Source organism: Corythoichthys intestinalis, chromosome 5 (assembly GCF_030265065.1).
Source record: "Corythoichthys intestinalis isolate RoL2023-P3 chromosome 5, ASM3026506v1, whole genome shotgun sequence".
NCBI classification, from domain to species: Eukaryota; Metazoa; Chordata; class Actinopteri; order Syngnathiformes; family Syngnathidae; genus Corythoichthys; species Corythoichthys intestinalis.
In genome coordinates, this window is record NC_080399.1 from 49,419,376 (window position 1) to 49,437,670 (window position 18,295).

General features: G+C 38.5%; 1 protein-coding gene across 4 annotated transcripts; it reads right to left on the bottom strand.

The window, feature by feature from the left end:
• Positions 1-3,457: 3,457 nt before the first annotated feature.
• Positions 3,458-17,633, bottom strand: kras (v-Ki-ras2 Kirsten rat sarcoma viral oncogene homolog). 4 transcript variants are annotated; one of them, XM_057836887.1, is made up of 6 exons: positions 17,527-17,633; positions 15,495-15,612; positions 14,441-14,619; positions 13,479-13,638; positions 8,234-8,357; positions 3,458-5,262 (listed from the first exon to the last, which is right to left on the bottom strand). In XM_057836887.1, exons 2-5 carry the CDS (start codon positions 15,603-15,605, stop codon positions 8,238-8,240), a joined length of 570 nt encoding a protein of 189 aa, XP_057692870.1. In that variant the 5' UTR covers positions 15,606-15,612; positions 17,527-17,633; the 3' UTR covers positions 3,458-5,262; positions 8,234-8,237. The 4 variants fall into 4 exon arrangements, with proteins under 4 accessions (XP_057692870.1, XP_057692872.1, XP_057692869.1 ...); XM_057836889.1 differs by lacking the exon at positions 17,527-17,633 and adding an exon at positions 17,029-17,405 and having other exon boundaries at positions 3,458-5,263; positions 8,242-8,357; XM_057836886.1 differs by lacking the exon at positions 17,527-17,633 and adding an exon at positions 17,029-17,386.
• Positions 17,634-18,295: the final 662 nt, after the last annotated feature.

Genomic DNA, 18,295 nt, shown 5'->3' on the forward strand with positions numbered 1-18,295 from the left:
CCTTATTACACAGGTAACTGCCACACGCTTCACACACACACACTCACCGTTAATGACCACGGAAAGGCTAAACACATGCCCAAAGAGACAATTACTCGCCATAGCAAAGATAGTCAAAGATTCAAAATTAAAGATACATAATATTAATACAAATCTGGGTGTTTGCAGAGGTACACAAAAATGACTTATTAAAAACACCTTAAAAATGACATTCTGACTGGGAATCTTCCAATCAAACTGTTTAGTAAACCTTATAAAAAAAATGACAAAGGTTCTTCAAATTAAAGAACATAGATGCTTATACTGTAATAAAACATGGAAGGATTTTAATGGTTGGACAAGTGTTGTGGTGGCAACACTACTTCACAGCAAGAACATATACAGTGCTGCTCAAAAGTTTGTGAACCCCCTCAACATTTTGGAATTTTCTATTATTTCAACCTGATTTCCTAATCAATCAATTCAGTAGTTTTTTTTTTGTTTTTTTAACAGTTGTGTTGTCGAGACTAAATTAAAAAGAGTTTTCATCAACTGATGTAGGTGCAAAATTGAACTGTTTGGTCACAACCAAAACCGCCATGTCTGGCGAAAAGTCAACACTGCATACCACCAAAAGAACCTTCTCCCAACAGTGAAGCATGGAGGTGGGAATGTCAAGATCTGGGCTTGCTTTTCATCCTCAGGACCTGGACAACTCCACATAGTCCAGGGAATCATGAATTCTGAGGAATATTGTCAAATCCTAGAACATAACCTGACGCCATCTGTTTTGAAGTTAAAGCTTGGCAGAAGGTGGATCATGCAACATGATAATGATCCAAAGCATTCCAGCAATACAACCAAGGAATGGCTGAAAAAGAAGAAGATTCGTGTTCTGGACTGGCCCAGTCAAAGTCCTGACCTAAATCCCATTGAAATGCTGTGGCGGGACCTGAAGCGAGCAGTTCATGCCAGACGCCCATCAAACCTCTCTCAACTGACTGCGTTCTGCAAGGAAGAATGGGCAAAAATCCCCCAAAGTAGATGTGAGAGGCTGATTAGTCACTACAGAAACCGTTTGGTTGAGGTAATCTCTGCAAAAGGAGGCGCAATATCCTATTAACTGAAGGGGTTCACATACTTTTGCACACATGATATCTGAGTTTTTCTTAAATCAACCACTTTTGTTAAATAAAGAATGACAATATAACTATTTCTTTTGTTTCAGTCCATTATTTGGAATGTCAGTATTGTGGATTTGTGTATAACTTAACATTTAATAAGGTTATTTTAGTTTTTTTTTACAAAAAATCTGACCATCGCTGTGGGGTTCACAAACTTTCGAGCAGCACTGTATGATCGTATGAGAAACTTTTAAGTAACAGCTCAAGTCCTTCAGTGCCAAGCGAGTGGTGATGAGTCCAGGCCAGTATGTATGTATGTACAGTGCTGGCCATAAGTATTGTCACCCCTGCAATTCAGTCAGATAATGCTCAATTTCTCCCAGAAAATGATTGTAAATGCTTAGTAGTAATGTGTTCATTTATTTTGCGTCCAATAAAAAAAAACACAAAAGAGAATTGGGGGGGGGGGTAATCTAATCATTATCATTTTACACAAAACTCCAAAAAAGGGCCGGACAAAATTATTGGCACCCTTGGAAAAATCATGTGATGTTTCTCTGATTTGTGTAATTAACAGCACCTGTTACTACCTGTGGCACATAACAGGTGGTGGCAATAATTATATCACACTTGCAGCCAGTTCAAATGGATTAAAGTTGACAAAACCTCTGTCCTGTGACCTTGTGTGTACCACATTGAGCATGGAGAAAAGAAAGAAAACCAAAGAACTGTCTGAGGACTGTCTGAGGGCAATCTCAAGACTACGAAGTCCATCTCCAAAACCTGAATGTTCCTTTGTCTACTGTGCGCAGTGTCATCAATAAGTGTAAAGCCCATGACACTGTAGCTAACCTCCCGAGATGTGGACGGAAAAGAAAAATTGACGAGAGATTTCAACGAAAGATTGTGCGGATGGTGGATAAAGAACCTCGACTAATATCCAAACAACTTCAAGCAGTCCTGCAGTCCGAGGGCACAACAGTGTAAACCCGTATTATTCGTCGGCGTCTGAATGAAAAGGGACTCTATTGTAGGGTACCCAGGAAAACCCCACTTCTGACCAAGAGACATTAAAAAAAAGTTTGCCAAAGCTTACCCGAGAAAGGCAAAAACGTTTAGGAATAATGTTCTATGGTCAGATGAGACAAAAGTAGAGCTTTTTCTGAAATGGCATCAACATAGAGTTTACAACAATAAAAAAACAGGCCTTCAAAAAAAAAGAACACAGTCCCCACAGTCAAACATGGCGGAGGTTCCCTGATGTTTTGGGGTTGCTTTGCTTCCTCTGGCACTGGACTGCTTGACCGTATGCATGGCATTATGAAGTCTGAAGACTACCAACAAATTTTGCCGTGTAACGTAGGGCCCAGTGCGAGAAAGCTCGTCTCCCTCAGAGATCATGGGTCTTCCAGAAGGACAATGACCCAAAACACACTTTAAAAAAACACTAGAAAATGGTTTGAGAGAACGCACTGGAGACTTCTAAAGTGGCCACCAATGAGTCCAGACCTGAATCACATAGGAAACCACTGGAGAGATCTGAAAATGGCAGTTTGGAGAAGGCACCCTTCAAATCTCGGAGACATGGAGCAGCTGGCCATAGAAGAATGGTCTAAAATTCCAACAGAGCATTGTAAGATACTCATTGATGGATACCAGAGGCGGTTGTTCGCAGTTATTTTGTCTAAAGGTTGTGCTACCAAGTATTAGGCTGAGGTGCCAAAACTTTTGTCCGGCCCATTTTGGAGTTTTGTGTTAAATGATAATGATTTAATTTTTCTATTCATTCTCTTTTCAGTGTTTCATTGCAAGCAAAATAAATGAAGATATTAGTACCAAAGCATTTGTAATTGTAATTATTTGGGGGGGTGGGACTGAGCATTATCTGACAGAATTACAGAGGTGCCAATACTTTTGGCCAGCACTGTATGTACTGTATAAGTATGTTCCACCTGTAAGTTGTTTATCTAGACCTGAACACATCTGCGGAGCATAAAACTTGAAGCTTCGAACTTTCTTTTAAGCTGATTTTAAAATCAATACAAAAAAAAAAAAATCGAATCAACTTTACATGTTTAAAGGCCTGCATACACATTGCCCCCTCGTGGCCTAATATGATAAAACAAGTGATTACTCTTGCTGTATTTTATTTTGGGTTTGAATTGAACAGCCACAATATATAGAATAGAAACAGTTGATTTACCTTTCTAAAATGAAATACTTAGCTCAGAAATTAATTCTAAGGGGCCCAACAATTTCAAACTTTTAAGATAAAATCGTCTGTTCGCAAACCGTTCCAAAGATTTCTGGTGAACATACTGTGGATTCAAATCCTTAAAAATGAAAAATACGGAGACCGCTTCCTTTTGTTCTTTAATAGACATTAAATAGGAGTGGTGAGATTCATGGCAAAAATAAAATAAAATAAAAAATAGTCGCATTTGAAATCAGCTCACCACTCCAAGTAGCAAAGTGGCCATTCATTCACTTCCCTAACCCAGGACACAGACACACTAGTCACACACAAAGCGCAGAGAAATTCCATCAAAGCAACATTCTGCAAAGACACCAATTTACAAAATATGCACCTTTCAGTATCACAACTATACAAAAGTTGTTAACATATGATCAATGTTGAAGTGATTCATGTGAGAAATCAACTGTTGGCACACAATCATGGATTAAAACCTAAACACTTCAACAGGTTTTGTAAAAGACAACCTTTAACAGCTTTTAAAATATGTTTCGGCTGACCCCCAGTGGTCGGAGCTCAAACGGTGGAGTAACACCCTGTGTGGCCTGTGCAGTGTTGGCAAACATGGGTCACTAACCTTTAAACAGCAAACACTGATTAAAAAAAGTGTTCAAATGGGGTGCTGCCATTCAAACTGCTTTCTGCAAATAAACTCAATTGAAAATTAAAGCGATTCTGTTAATTTGTGCCTCATTTATACATCAAGACAACACACTAGTCAGTCACTAACAGTGAACTACTAGTCTGCTGGATGATTTCTACCCAAAGGTGGACTGAAACAATCCCAACACTTCAGGGTTTTAAATTCTTTAAGCAAAATCTAAAAAAAAAAAAAATCATTTTGGAGACCCGTTGATGAAGCAGGACCATGGAAAGGCGCATCATACTGAACACAACCTGAACACCACTTTCGGTCTAGCAGAAAGAAAATTTCATTTTACCCCAAAATAACGACGGCCTCATGTTTAACCAAAAAATAAAAATGTGGTCCTACACATTAGTAATATCTGCTTTTAAGCTATAAGGTTAACAGATGTATAATGTAGAGAATCCCAATGTCAGATCTTTAAAGGTATAAACAATAACGTCACATGAGAAATAAGGTGTTACTTTTATGGACGTGTGAAACCTGGCAAATAAAGTACAAGGCTAGAGGATCATACAATTAGTCATGTACAAACATTACTGAAGACTTAACTAGACTCGTTTTGACTTGGGCCAGCAGTCATTGCTGCCGCCGCCATCAACTAGAGGCAGTTTGCTATACGCATGTCATCCGAGCCAAAATGCATGCAAACAAAAATTAGGTGAAATAGTGCCACCAGATACAAAACCCAAAAAAATAGTATCCATTTTAAGTTGTAAGAACAATTTAAGTCTAGTAAAGGATTTCATGCATACATATCAGTGACAATAGCACATTTGAGGGATGAATAGTCATTCTTTGGCATGCCATGAGACAACCTTTTGCCAAAGGACTAAGGAATCAAAAGGTCGACAGGCATGTGCGGTGATGCAGTTTACCAACAGCTTGGAGGGAGTTAAATCAACATCACCCAGTAAAACCAAACCAATGCATGTGAGAAACTGGCACTAAAAGAGGAAATAAAGCTTATTGGGGTCAAAGTAGCAAGGAATAGCAAGGCAGACAAAGTGGGTCAAGTTTAGTATTAGTTACAGTGGGTATTGAGAAAAAGGCTAATAATTTAGTGTGATGTACAAAAATGTATTACTTTTTCTGTTCAACATAGTTTCTTTTTTTAGTCTGTCTGGAAAATGACTGATTATTCACATGAGTGTGCACTTTGTCTTGGACTTCTTTTTCTTCTTTTTGCCCTCCTTGCTCATCTTCTCCTTATGCTTGCGAATTTCTCGTACTAACGTGTAAAAGGCATCGTCGACTCCCTGCAAAAAAAACATAAAATGCAAAAGCAAAGTTAGAAATGTACAATCGTACATAGAAACGCCAATGGTTGTTTATAATTGTAGATGGTCAGATGGAACGGCCAACCTTTTATTCATTGATATCACAGAAAGTAGCTGCATTTAATTTCACTACATAAAATGTGGATTTAAGAGAAGTGGTTGGCAACATTTGTGAACGTGTGCCATTTCTCTGGGCAAAAATGATTTCTGTTGAATTCACTCAAAATTGTTCACAAGATTTGGAGAAGGATATGAAATCTGGAAGGGTCAGTTAAGTTTAGAGGTTGACTGATATATCGGCCGGCCGATGGATAACAAACAAAAAAGGCATCTGTTTGGGCAACTGTGGCCGCCGCTGACTGACGGTAGAACCCCGAAAGGACCCCGCAGTAGCTTGAAGGCAGGTTGCTACATGAAGCTTCAGGCTTGCCTGTTTTGTAGATATTGTTTTTAAGATGTTGTTTTTTTATCTTGCATAATAGAATATGCAAAATTGCTTTAGCCTTTCAAGGTGTTTACGGAGCTATCCTTTCACTCTAAATGTAATTTGTAGCATTAGCGTAGCATTTGCGCAAGCATTAGCTTTAGCATTGCAAGCATCCTCTTAAACTCTCACTTGTTTACACCTCGTCGTCACGTTCTGGTGGGTTTAATTATTTGAAAATAATGTACTGTTCTTGCTGAGTGTGTATAATCATAAAAAGAAGTGTTGCGTTTGTTGGTTTGGTAGCACTAGACCAAATGAATCCTTAAGTCTCAGGTCATCCTTGTAAATTTAAAGCGTTTGAAGCAATTATTTTAAAAATTGCCTTTATAATCTACTCGCTTTAAAAAAAATAATAATAAAGTTTATTGGCTTTGGATAGCGGCAATCAGCTGGAATTTTTTTTTTTAATATTGGTATCGACATTTGAAAATCCCCTATCGGTCGACCTCTAGTTATGTTAGTCAACTTCCTAACATCTTTGATTTAGAGTGAACTATAAGTATTTGTAAATCACACTAAAACTCAAAAAGTTGTAAACAACTTTTGAAAAAAATTTCCAGATGAGCCTACGATACACTTACTCGTAATACTATGACTTTAACCTCATAATATTACAACATGACTTTATTCTAATAAAATTTAGACTTTAATCTTGTAATATTATGATTTCATTCTCATAGTTCTATTTACTCCCCTCTTTGTTTAGCCCTAAATACTCTGCGTATCCAAGTGTACACAAATGCTTGAAGGTTCAAATCAACTTAAGTGAAAAGAGTATTATACAATATAGGTTAATCCGGAAAATTACGGTAACTCTTAAGTCAAATATCCAAAACTTTTTTTGTTAGGGTGTGTGTACAGCAAATTTGCTTTTGTACTATAGGCTGGGCTGTGACTGCAAACGAATAAACACATTGAACATAAATGTAACTACTTTACAGTGAGAACAGTGATAATGTGATAATTCCATGGTGCCCTCAGGTTGACAGGAGAAAAAAGAATTACCAACAGGAATTTGTATCAGCAGGGAAAGAACAAAAAATAAGCACAAGTCTAACCTCCACTCACAAGACATGTCCCAACTTTTCATCACATCCACACCACACTTCCCTCCGGGAAAGAGCTCAGCCAATGACGGTGTCCCAAATTCAGCGTGATCTTGATTCATCACCCAAGTTGGTTTACAAACCCACACACCTTTTAGAGCATTGACCTCAGCACATTGATAGAATTTCATACTGTTAGCTTATCCGGAAGCTAAGGGAGGAACTGTGTTGTATTCAAGTGAATGAACTGATTATATAAATATGAAACCACAAGATATATTTCAAAAGAACGGAAAGAGTAACTTTGTAGTTTTATATGTGAACATATCTTTTTTTTTTTTTTTTTGTAATTAAATAACATTAACTGAATATATTATAAAGTAAGATAAATGAACATGTGTCTTACTATTTTCAGTGAAATCATAGAAATTTATGTGAACTTTCCAGGTACAAAGTACATACCATATACCAGCATCTGTGATACAAAGCAATAATTAGACATACATTAGCTTCAGGAGTATTTGTTTTGGAATTTTGCTGCTGCTCAAATTAATTTCCATCAAGTCACCAGCCACAAATTGAAGCGCAGGTCTACTGGAGAACCAATGAAAAATAAAAAATTGAGTACAATAATGCGCCTTTACGACTATAATGTTTACTTTTGATAGACGCAGTAGAGGATGGTGGCTTGCACATCTGCCTCACAGATTTTCAGTTTGAATTTTTGCACTGCCCATTATGTGGTGATGTTTATGTGTTCCCAGTATTGTATGAGATTTCTCGGGGGGCCCCAAATTCTACCCGCATTTCATGATGCTCTAAATTGGAGTGAATGTAAGTCTAAGTAGTAGTTAGTAATGGGAATATCTCATCTCTCAAAAGTAACCTGTAACAGCGGACAGCATAAGCAACAGATATAGATGGTTTTATTGTTGATTTGCTACGTCACATAGAATCTACTTTGGTTACCTTATTTGTGTGTAAACAGGCATAAATGCAAAATTGACTACAAATTAACCTTTCCGGTCGTTTTTTTTTTCCTCTTTTCATTTTTTTTAACAGCTCTCATGCAATTAAATTGTGCATGTGTAGTTCATGTTACAGCCCGGTGAATCTGATTGGAAAAACCACTTGCCCCAGATTAGACCAAAGGCTTACAAGCGTGAAAGAAGAAAATTCAACTAGGCCAAGTCAGTATGACACCATTTTTAGATGATATTCAGCCATTACACAGAGATATAAATGTAGAGAGAAATCATCCATTGGCTCCTGTTAACACCTCGCCACAGCCCCAACAGGAAAGTGCATATTAGTATGGAGAATCCAACACCACTTTTGTACCCCTGTCTTACTATCCACAATCCAGTTGGAACGCACAAACACAAAGAGCTGGTGGGTCGAGGCTGCTGACACTTACCCATTCACATCACAACACACTTTTTAAGCTTGACACAGCGCGGCGTCTTTTCTTCCTTGCTGAGCTTATTGACGCGGTACTGCCTGATCTCCCGAACCAGAGTGTAAAAGGCATCTTCCACTCTCTGCGGCATGAGACAATACTTCCCTCAGTAGTGACCAATACAAAAGGCGGGCAGGTTGTACAGCTTCATGCAGCGTATAGACAAAAAAGGTGTCAAGTTGGGTGGTGGGTTCAGGTGTGTCTACCAGCTGAGTCTATAGGGAACTTTAAATTCTGGTGATGTAAATTATGATTTGAGATTAGAATAGATAAATACTTACCTCATCCTGGCACTGTGATTATTTTCACATCTAGCCCACTCATGCCACTATGATGCTTATTGTTTATTATGTACATATACAAAAAAATATTTCTGTCCATTACTCAACATTAACATGTTTGAATCATCAATGTTTAGAAAATCATCCTTTTTTCTTTGTCATGATCTTTAAGTAAATCCAACCAGACCATATGTAGACGGCTGCTTTACTCTTCCACAAGTGAAATTCAATTGTTCTAGTTGTCACCACACAAAAACAGCACTGAGTAAAGCACACAGTGGGAGTCAGAGTTACAGGCATCAAAAATAGAGAGAAACAGCATCCCCTTGTGGAGGAAAAAGTATTGGTCCCCTTTTAGGAATCAGAGGTGTGCAGAATTAAATTACATTTCAAATTTCAACACAACAGAACAAATCAGAGACACAAAGCAAGAAAGTGCTCACTGCTTCAGCTGCTCAACCACTAAACATAACGCACACTTCATCAAATGAAACCAACAAGACCAAAATCACACCCAGTGAAACTAGCGACACTCAATTACCCTAACCCCATAAGACAAAATTTTTGATAGTCTCTGATCAATCACAGTTCTTCATTGGGAAACAGGCCGCAATGGATTTTCAGGTATTCATGATACAGCAGCATCTCACAAAGACAACCCAAGTTAATGAACACATTGTCCCAAAAAAAACACCCCAGGTGAAAAAAAAAAAAAAAAAAATTCAATTGCGTACACATTTTCCCTTAACTGGGGACATAATTATCGCAGTTTGACGAACCAGTGGTCAAAATTTGATGACACGCTCACCCAATTATCATGCTATACAGTCCCTGACAAAAGTCTTTTCGCTTATCCATTTATTAGAAACAATTACTAATAACCTGAATTTTAATTATTCAATTGGTTTCAGAAATGGCTCATGTGAAAGCTAAGACACTCCCAAATGATGTGGAATGTACAAACATATTTGTTTCATTGAAAAAAGATTTATCATTTAATGAAGACATAATGGTCAAATTTTGGCAAGACAAACGTTTTGTCGTCTACAGAAAGTAGTGTGAAAATTGAACAAAAAATGTACTTCAAATACAAAAATATGTTACATAACATAAGCGAATTGAGGAGTGGTGCTGTGAGATCCAAACTTAATATTTTGTATGACTTCCATGGGCTTCGGCAAGGATTCATACAATTTATTGATGAAGTCTTCAGGAACATCAAAGAAAGGAGTCTTGAATGCCTCCCAGAGTTCAACACTCTTGGGTTTCGTCTTCCATGCTTCCTCTTTCATCTTACCCCAGACATGCTCAATGATGTTCATGTCTGGTGACTGGGCTGGCAAGCCCTGGAGGATCTTGATCTTCTTTGCCTTGAGGAACTTTGAGGTAGAGATTGAAGTATGCGATGGAGCACCATCCAGCTGCTGAATTTGTCCCTTTTTATGGTTAGGAATGTAAGAGGCAGCTAAGATTTGTTGATATTTCAGACTATTTATCTCTCAGGGTGCAGACAATTAAAAAACCATGTGGCATTTGCCAAGGCCCACAGCCTGTCAAAAGGATGGACGTTGGAAAAGTGGCAAAAGGTGGATTTTTCAGATGAAACTTCCATTGAATTACACCACGGTCGCCGCAAATATTGCAGGAGACCTACTGGAACCCGCATGGATCCGAGATTCACTCAGAAAACAGTGACGTTTGGTGGTGGCAAAATCATAGTCTGGGGTTACATCCAGTATGGGGTGTGCAAGAGATCTGCAGAGTGGAAGGCAACATAAATAGTCTGAAATATCAACAAATCTTAGCTGCCTCTTACATTCCTAACCATAAAAAGGGACAAATTCTGCAGCAGGATGGTGCTCCATCGCATATTTCAATCTCTACCTCAAAGTTCCTCAAGGCAAAGAAGATCAAGATCCTCCAGGACTGGCCAGCCCAGTCACCAGACATTAACATCATTGAGCATGTCTGGAAGACGAAACCCAAGAATGTTGATGAACTCTGGGAGGCATGCAAGACTGCTTTCTTTGATGTTCCTGACAACTTCATCAATAAATTGTATGAATCCTTGTCGAAGCCCATGGAAGTCATACAAAATATTAAATTTGGATCTCATAACACCATTACTTAATTCAATTATGCTATGTAACATATTTTGTATTTGAAGTAAAGTTTTTGTTCAATTTTCACACTACTTTCTGTAGGCGACAAAACTTTTGTCTTGCCAAAATTTGACCTTTATGTCTTCATTAAATAATAAATCTTTTTTCAGTGAAACAAATATATTTTTGTACATTCAACATCATTTGGGAGGGTCTTAGCTTTCATATGAGCCATTTCTGAAACCAATTGAATAATTATAAGTCAGGTTATTAGCAATTGTTTCTACAAAATGGATAAGCGACAACACTTTTGTCAAGGACTGTATTTTGCCAGCCACATCTTTGATCACAACAACATTGAAATACTGTCATTGTTAGTGCTGCAGAGCTACCTTGATGCTTTTACACGTACCTATTTTGCTCACCTTTTGCCACTGAGCAACGAGTAGAGATTATTATTTTATTCTACGTTGTGTTTTCTATTATGCTTGACCTTTACTATTTTTAAAATTCTTCTCACTCTTCCTTTGGCACTAATGTAGCATCAATTCGGGCTTTGCTATATTCTTTGCAGCATCTAGATCATGAGTCTCCAACTGAAGGGCCGCGGACCGGTACCAGTCCGTGGCCCATTTGCTACCGGACCGCACAGAAATAATAATTTATCAACGACTGCATTCTGGCCGAATAACTTTGGCCTGTGCCCATTAACACACCAATCTACTCTAGATATAATATTACAGGATAGAACCTCGTCATAGAAATCCATTGATTGGACTGCGAGCAGTACATCGTTTTGTATATCTATGTGCGCTTGTCCTCGATAATAATGACGTAGGGCGGGTGCATCACATTTGTTTCCGGAAATAATTAGCCCCAACACTAGAATGACTGAAGTAAAGATGTCTTTGGACAGATTTTTTACGGGGAAAAGTGTACCTGATGAGCCAGAAGATGAGCCTACAACCTCAAAGAAAACAAAATCTACGCTACTTCCCAATCACTAAAGACCCACGAACTGCATAGGAGTGGATTCGTGACCCGTTTGTGAATAAACCGAGTGATTCGAGCATGTCTGTGCAACAGGAGGATCAGCTTGTAGAGATCGCTACTGACAGCGACCTTAAACGTACTGTACATTTGAGACAACAACTCTAGCAAGGTTCTGGATTAAAGTCATTCCAGAATATCCTGACATCGCTACAAGACCACTGAAAACCATGCTACAATTTCCAACATCATATCTTTGTGAAGCAGGCTTCTCTCACTCTCCCATCACACCAAGATGGGACCATCTCGTCTCAAAGAAACAAGCTCGGGCCTCCCACTGATTCAGCAGGTGAGTTATATTTTCCCTGCACTTAACACGACAAGGATAAAACAAATGTTATTTTATATATGCTGTATTTTTCTGCCGCACATTGCCGGTGTGACAAATTTGCATGCACGTAACATTAAAAATGGCCGTGAATGCAGCGATTCCAAAGTAAACACTACAAACTTTCTTTAAAGAAAGGAATGTTAACTTACGTTTGATCATCGACAGACATGTAGAAAAGAGTCCAACTGAATATAAAAGAGGGCTTTTCACCGCCACAAAAGCTTTGGTAGCAAAATTTTATAAGGGAACAAAATTTGACAGAACACCGGTCTGTGAAAAAAAAAAAAACCCCAAATCACACCGGTCCGTGGTGAAAAAAAGGTTGGGGGTCCCTGATAAAGATCATCATCTGATGGGCACACATTTCTTGGAACATTTCAGTGTTAATGATAAACTTTTTTATGAATGGCTACTCGATTTGTGTAGATTGGGCCTTAGATTATTAACTGTTTTTGAAAAGCCATGTTCAATTCCTCAGGCCACAACAAGAGGTTACAAATCCATTTACAAAGTTTTGAAGACTGTCAGTGGATTATCCACAAATGGAGAAAACTAAGAACAGTGATGAACATTTTCAGGCATTTATAACTAAGCCACAAGAGTCATTGGAGGGAAAAAAAACGTCATCAAAGGGAGAGTACCAAAATGAAAACCACTGTTAGGTGCCGACAAAAAATAAGACACATGCTTGTCTTATAGGGCGCTTTTACACTAGCACTGTTTGGTCCATTTAAAACGAACCAGAGTTGTTTTTCTCAGATAGTCCGTGTCGTTTTGTAAATGTGGACGCGCATCCAAACTCTAGTTCAGACCAAACAAACGAACTCTGGTCCGCCGAAAAATCGTGGGTCTCGGTCCGCTTTAAGCGCACCCTGCTTCGCTTGTGAAAGCAAGCAGACCAGGGTGCACGCCGCTCCGAGGAAGGTATTTCATCTTCTAAAATGTGTCCAATCAATGAGTGCGCCTTTTGCCGACGTGACGCTACTCGGAAAGTTCAGTTGGCTCAGTGTGAATGCTGAACCTTTTCAACAAGTAATTTGATAGTGTTGTTGCAAGGTAGCTCTTCAACCGGACTCCAGTCCTCTTGGTCTAATGTGAAAGTGCCCACATTTGCAAATAATTCTTTATGGTCGCCAAGACTTATTTCCAAGAGATATTTCAGACATTTTTTAAAAGTGTGTAGTCAACTGCATTTAACATAAAAATGAGTATTCCATAAAAAAGAACCTCACAGCATTTGCAACATGGTGGTGGCCTTGCCCTCCATCAGGACCCTAATTTGCCAAATTTTATGATTATCTTTGTGAGAGATTAGGTTCGATGATCTGAAACATTATGTTTGTGACAAAGATGCAAGATTTGTTGTGTATGGAATAGATTAAAAATGAGATCAAATTCATTTAAAAGGCGCACACATATGTGTCAGTCGAGACTCATACCTGTCTGGTTTTGGCTGAGGTCTCTATAAAGGGAATGCCGTAGCTCCGAGCTAAATCCTGAGCCTGTTTGGTGTCCACTGTCCTGGACGGGAGGTCACACTTGTTGCCCACCAGCACCATGGGGACATCCTCGGAGTCCTTCACCCTTTTTATCTGCTCTCTGGACATTAACAGCAAGAGATTTTTATTCACTAAGAGATTTTCGCGCCGACTGTCCAACCCCACCCCCCCAATTGAAATTTCTACCGTACCTAAATGTGTTAAAGCTCTCCTTTTGTATTGGTCGAAAGTTGAAAAAATTGGGAAAAGTTTCATGTAACAGCAACAGCCTAAACTATTATTGCACAATGTTCCCAGTGATTAAACAGGATTATTGTGAAACAACGGGGACCAGAGAGTCTCAAAGATGATAGGCTGCGATTGCCTTGGATTACCGGTAAAATAGGGGTGCAGAAAAATAAATCAGATGGTAAATAATCGGGTGCAACTTGAAGCCAATCAAGACTGATGGGAAGCACTGTATTTGCACACTCGACGCCTTTGATTCAATTAAAGAGAAGCAATGCTGTTTGCATAGCTCTTTGTAATGCTTACTGTTGAGTGTGTGTGACAGACTGGACACAAGTACTGGATTAGAGAATTAGTTATCGATAGAGAACAACTACAGTACAGTCAAACATTTAAGAAACACAATACGTGTTATTATACTGACAAGGCATTCTGCCCAGAAAACTTAAGAAAATTTAGCATGACTAGAACTTAAAGAAAAAAGTCCATGCATCAACGAAAAAAAACAAACATGTGTCCATTAACTCAACACTCAAATCTATTTTTCACACTTCCCATAATTAATTCACGATAACATTTTTAATATTTCATTGCCAATATTAATCTGTTTCCCAGTATTCCTGCAAGCATTAAGTCAAGGACAACCTTTCAAGTGGGGTCATCAATAAACTCACCTGTAGTGGTGAATGTCCTCAAAAGACTTCGTGTTATTGATGGCAAAGACACAGAGGAAGCCCTCCCCTGTCCTCATATACTGATCTCTCATGGCGCTGTACTCTTCCTGACCTGCAGTGTCAAGGATGTCCAGCAAGCACGTCTCCCCGTCAATCACCACTTGCTTTCTGTAAGAGTCCTGAGCGCAAAGAAGGCCACAAAAAAGCTTCATATAAGAATAAAATAGGAAAGAATGGAACTGGCATGGTTTTATTTTATCAACAATTATTATGCATTACTAACAACTGTCTACCATTATGAAAAGGCACCCTCATTGCTAACTGTAATTGTGTACGTAATAGATATAATTCTATAGGATTGCAAGTGATTGACGTAGAAATTACTTATGTAGACATACATTTATGTTTCGAAAAACCTTACTTTATTATTATTTGATTAATGAAATCATGACAGACATTTAAAAAGGGGTGGTACTTCGATTCATGGAATTGTATTTATTTGGCCCCTGGATAACTTTAATTTTATTGTTTTATTTAATTAATTCTGTTCTGTATATAATATGATAAAGAATAAATGGAATAATAATTGCAAAAAAAAATTTTTTTTTTTTAACATATTTCTATGGAAAAAGTAACAGGACAGAATATACTGTATTTAGTTTGGACATATAAAATTACCAATATCAGGATTGAGGTCACAGAAACATTGTCCACTAATAATTATTTGATGAGCGTGACTGAGTCATCAGTCATCATATTAAATGTGTATAGCCACCAATATACAGAGAACATGAATAATTAACTGGCACCATAGTAATCCAGCTTAATAGATTCCGCCTCCAAGAAAGCTGGCAGCCAATGACAAGAACCTCAAAAACCTGTTCGGTGTCTTTAATGCTAACTCGAAGAACCTGTTAGAACCACATTTACAGATGCGGTTCTCCTAGCCCTACCTCCCTATGAACTTACACACACAGTGCGGGAAATGGCATGCATCACAAATGCATATATTCACACACTGAGCATACATATCCATACATGTATATTAACATACCTCAATGGTGGGGTCATATTCATCCACAAAGTGATTCTGGATGAGCTGAATGGTGAGTGCGCTCTTGCCAACGCCACCAGCTCCCACCACAACCAATTTATATTCCGTCATGATTCACCTGGGCCACCAAAGAAAAAAGCACATCAGCAGGTAATTCAGAGTAGCTAATCAACTAATTTCAAGTTACCTAAACTGCAATGAGAAGCCAGAGCCAATGATGCATAACATAATACTATGCCTACATTGGAAGTTGTGTAGAAGTTCTTTAGTATTAACATCATCAAGGAAAAGCACTTATCAGAAGACGGATTCATTTTTTAAAAATTCTGGTTTGTTCTAATTCTTAACTTTCGGGATATATTATTTTTACAAAGCAACATTATTTTGTTAAAATCTCATAAGACTGTGCATTTTCAAATTGTGCCTTGAAAAAAATGTCTTGGAAAAAAACTAAATGCATTTACAGGCGACTAAAATTAGCATGAGAGATATGCTGATTTTTTTTTTTTTTTTTTTTTTTTTTGCATTGCATTGCATTGCATAGTTACAGTACAGTGTTATACAGCCCACGATTACATTATAGTCTGTGCAGTGAAAATACTGTTTTTGGTAGCAGAGATTTTATTAACTGCTGCACTGTCGTTTTTCTGACGCAAAATGACTAACATAACAAACGTAACCCTCGAAAGTCAAATGGTAAAGAAAAATTCCGAACTCAGTTTCGCCAACACGTAATATTTCACATCATACACATATTGTTATTTATATTTACTGACCTAACGGCCGTCTGACAAAGTTAGAACAAAGTTAAACATGATGATTCTTGTAAATGCATACTTATTACCCAACTTACGTCTATACTAGTAGTAGAATGTCAACATAAGATCACCTGTCACACAGACATTCTGGAAAAATTGCGATCCCTACATTATACACTATTCTTTGGATCCGAGTGTTCTCGAGTGACGTATCAACGCGCTCATATTTGGATCCTAAATCAGGTTTAGAACATCAAAAGGATTGGACTTCAATCTAGGCTGGGACAGGGCTGGGAGTCAGCAGGTTTGGTTGCCAGGTTAGATGAATGCTGGGGTGAAATCCTTCGAACCCGGTGAACAACCATACTACAGTGTGCTAAGGGCTAGGCTAGCTTCGGAGTCAACCCACCACCTAAAACATATACTGACGCTTATTTGCGGCGTTATAGCCGAAAACAAGCTGCAGACGCTACAGTATATGCAGAGCATGTGCGGGAATTAGTATCGTTGATTGAGGTTAAAGTATAAAAATGGAGCAAAGTTTAAAGCCGCCATTGACAAGCTAGCCGAAGGGGCTGTATTGCAGGGCCGACATTAGTAGGTTCACAACTGGGCGTAGTTTGCATTTACAATGAAAATAGATCCTACCTCTCTAATAACACCACGCAAACACAACTTTGTTTGGCAATTGACTTCAAATTAAGATTATGGACATCTTGGGTTAACATTACAAAAAAGAAGCTAACTATGTCACTCGCACCCAATTGTAGTGTTACCTTTAAACGAATGGAGTTCCGCGTCTAAAGTGGCGACTAAATGAGTCAAGCTGATCGTCCTCTGGTTTCACACGATGTCTGCATTGCCTGGTCCACGACGAAACACCCGCATTAGATCTGTCTACTCGGTGGCAAGCACGCGGGAAGAGGCGAAAACTAGTGTGCAAATTAATCGATTGAACTTTCCATTTGTCCCAACGTCGACCGGCCTAGCTGCTCAGGTTGGCCTCCTTTTGGTGAATATGGGCGGATACCGGGACGCACTTTACCCACAAAGCATCGCTGCTGATTCCACTTTGGCCCACACCGCTTTGGCACCCGTTCTCCTCTGATTTAGTGACTGATATCTTCAGATGTAATTGTTTTGTATGTATTTTGTCATGTTGAATGCATAACGATATAGTGTGCGCAATTTCTCGTTTATTACCACTCCTGTAAATTAATGACTTGGTCATTGAGTTACACGCCACTGCTTATTTTTAAGAAAGGCAGACTTACATTTGCATACTATATTTATATAGGCAGTATTTATGAAGTATGTAGGTCACGTGGTGTAAGTTTCAGAATAAGCTGTCGTGCTGCTGCCCTGCCGCAGAGTCAACAAAGTCTAGGGGGCGCCTCCACTATATATAGGCTCTAAATATAACTGCAACGTCCCGGTTGGACGTCATTCCAAGGCAGGGAAGTGATTTGGCAGTGAGTTTTCTACGTGTTTACTCAGATCCCTCTTGCGCGCCGGATTTGCATACACTCAGCATTTCACAAAGCATAGAAAAAATATGAAACGCGGGCTAAAAATTGAAAATGTCGACAACAGATATTTACTAATCCATTTAGAAAAATAAATAATTAAAAGCAAGGAGCAAGTTGGTGTCTCAAACAACTGGCGGAACGCTCTGTCCACCCAAAGAAAACTGGATGTAGTACTAACGGCAGTCTGGGCACCGCGTATGGTATCCCATTCATATAGTACTGATGTGTTCTAAGTTTTAACCTTTGCGTTGTAACCTCCTCTTTCACCTTAAAAAAACCAAATTAATTAATTAATTAAATGATGGTTTTGTTCCTAGGGGGCGCTACACACATTTACGCATATTTCGAATTTTATTTATTTATTTATTTATTTATTTATTTATTTATTTATTTATTTATTTATTTTATTTTTTTACATTTTAGCAAAGTTTTCGCCAGTGTTCACCTGGCTGTTGAGTTTGGTGAGTTTTGAAGCATTTTGAGGGGGTCAAAGTAGGGCTCAAAGCGTCAGCGG

Excerpts from the sequence above, each read along its gene's own strand:
- kras (XM_057836889.1), bottom strand. The coding sequence starts at position 15,605 with ATGACGGAATATAAATTGGTTGTGGTGGGAGCTGGTGGCGTTGGCAAG. Across the intron at positions 14,620-15,494 it reads AATATGACCCCACCATTGAG|GACTCTTACAGAAAGCAAGT; the intron begins GTATGTTAATAT and ends CTTTGCGCTCAG. Across the intron at positions 13,639-14,440 it reads GAGGACATTCACCACTACAG|AGAGCAGATAAAAAGGGTGA; the intron begins GTGAGTTTATTG and ends GTTAATGTCCAG.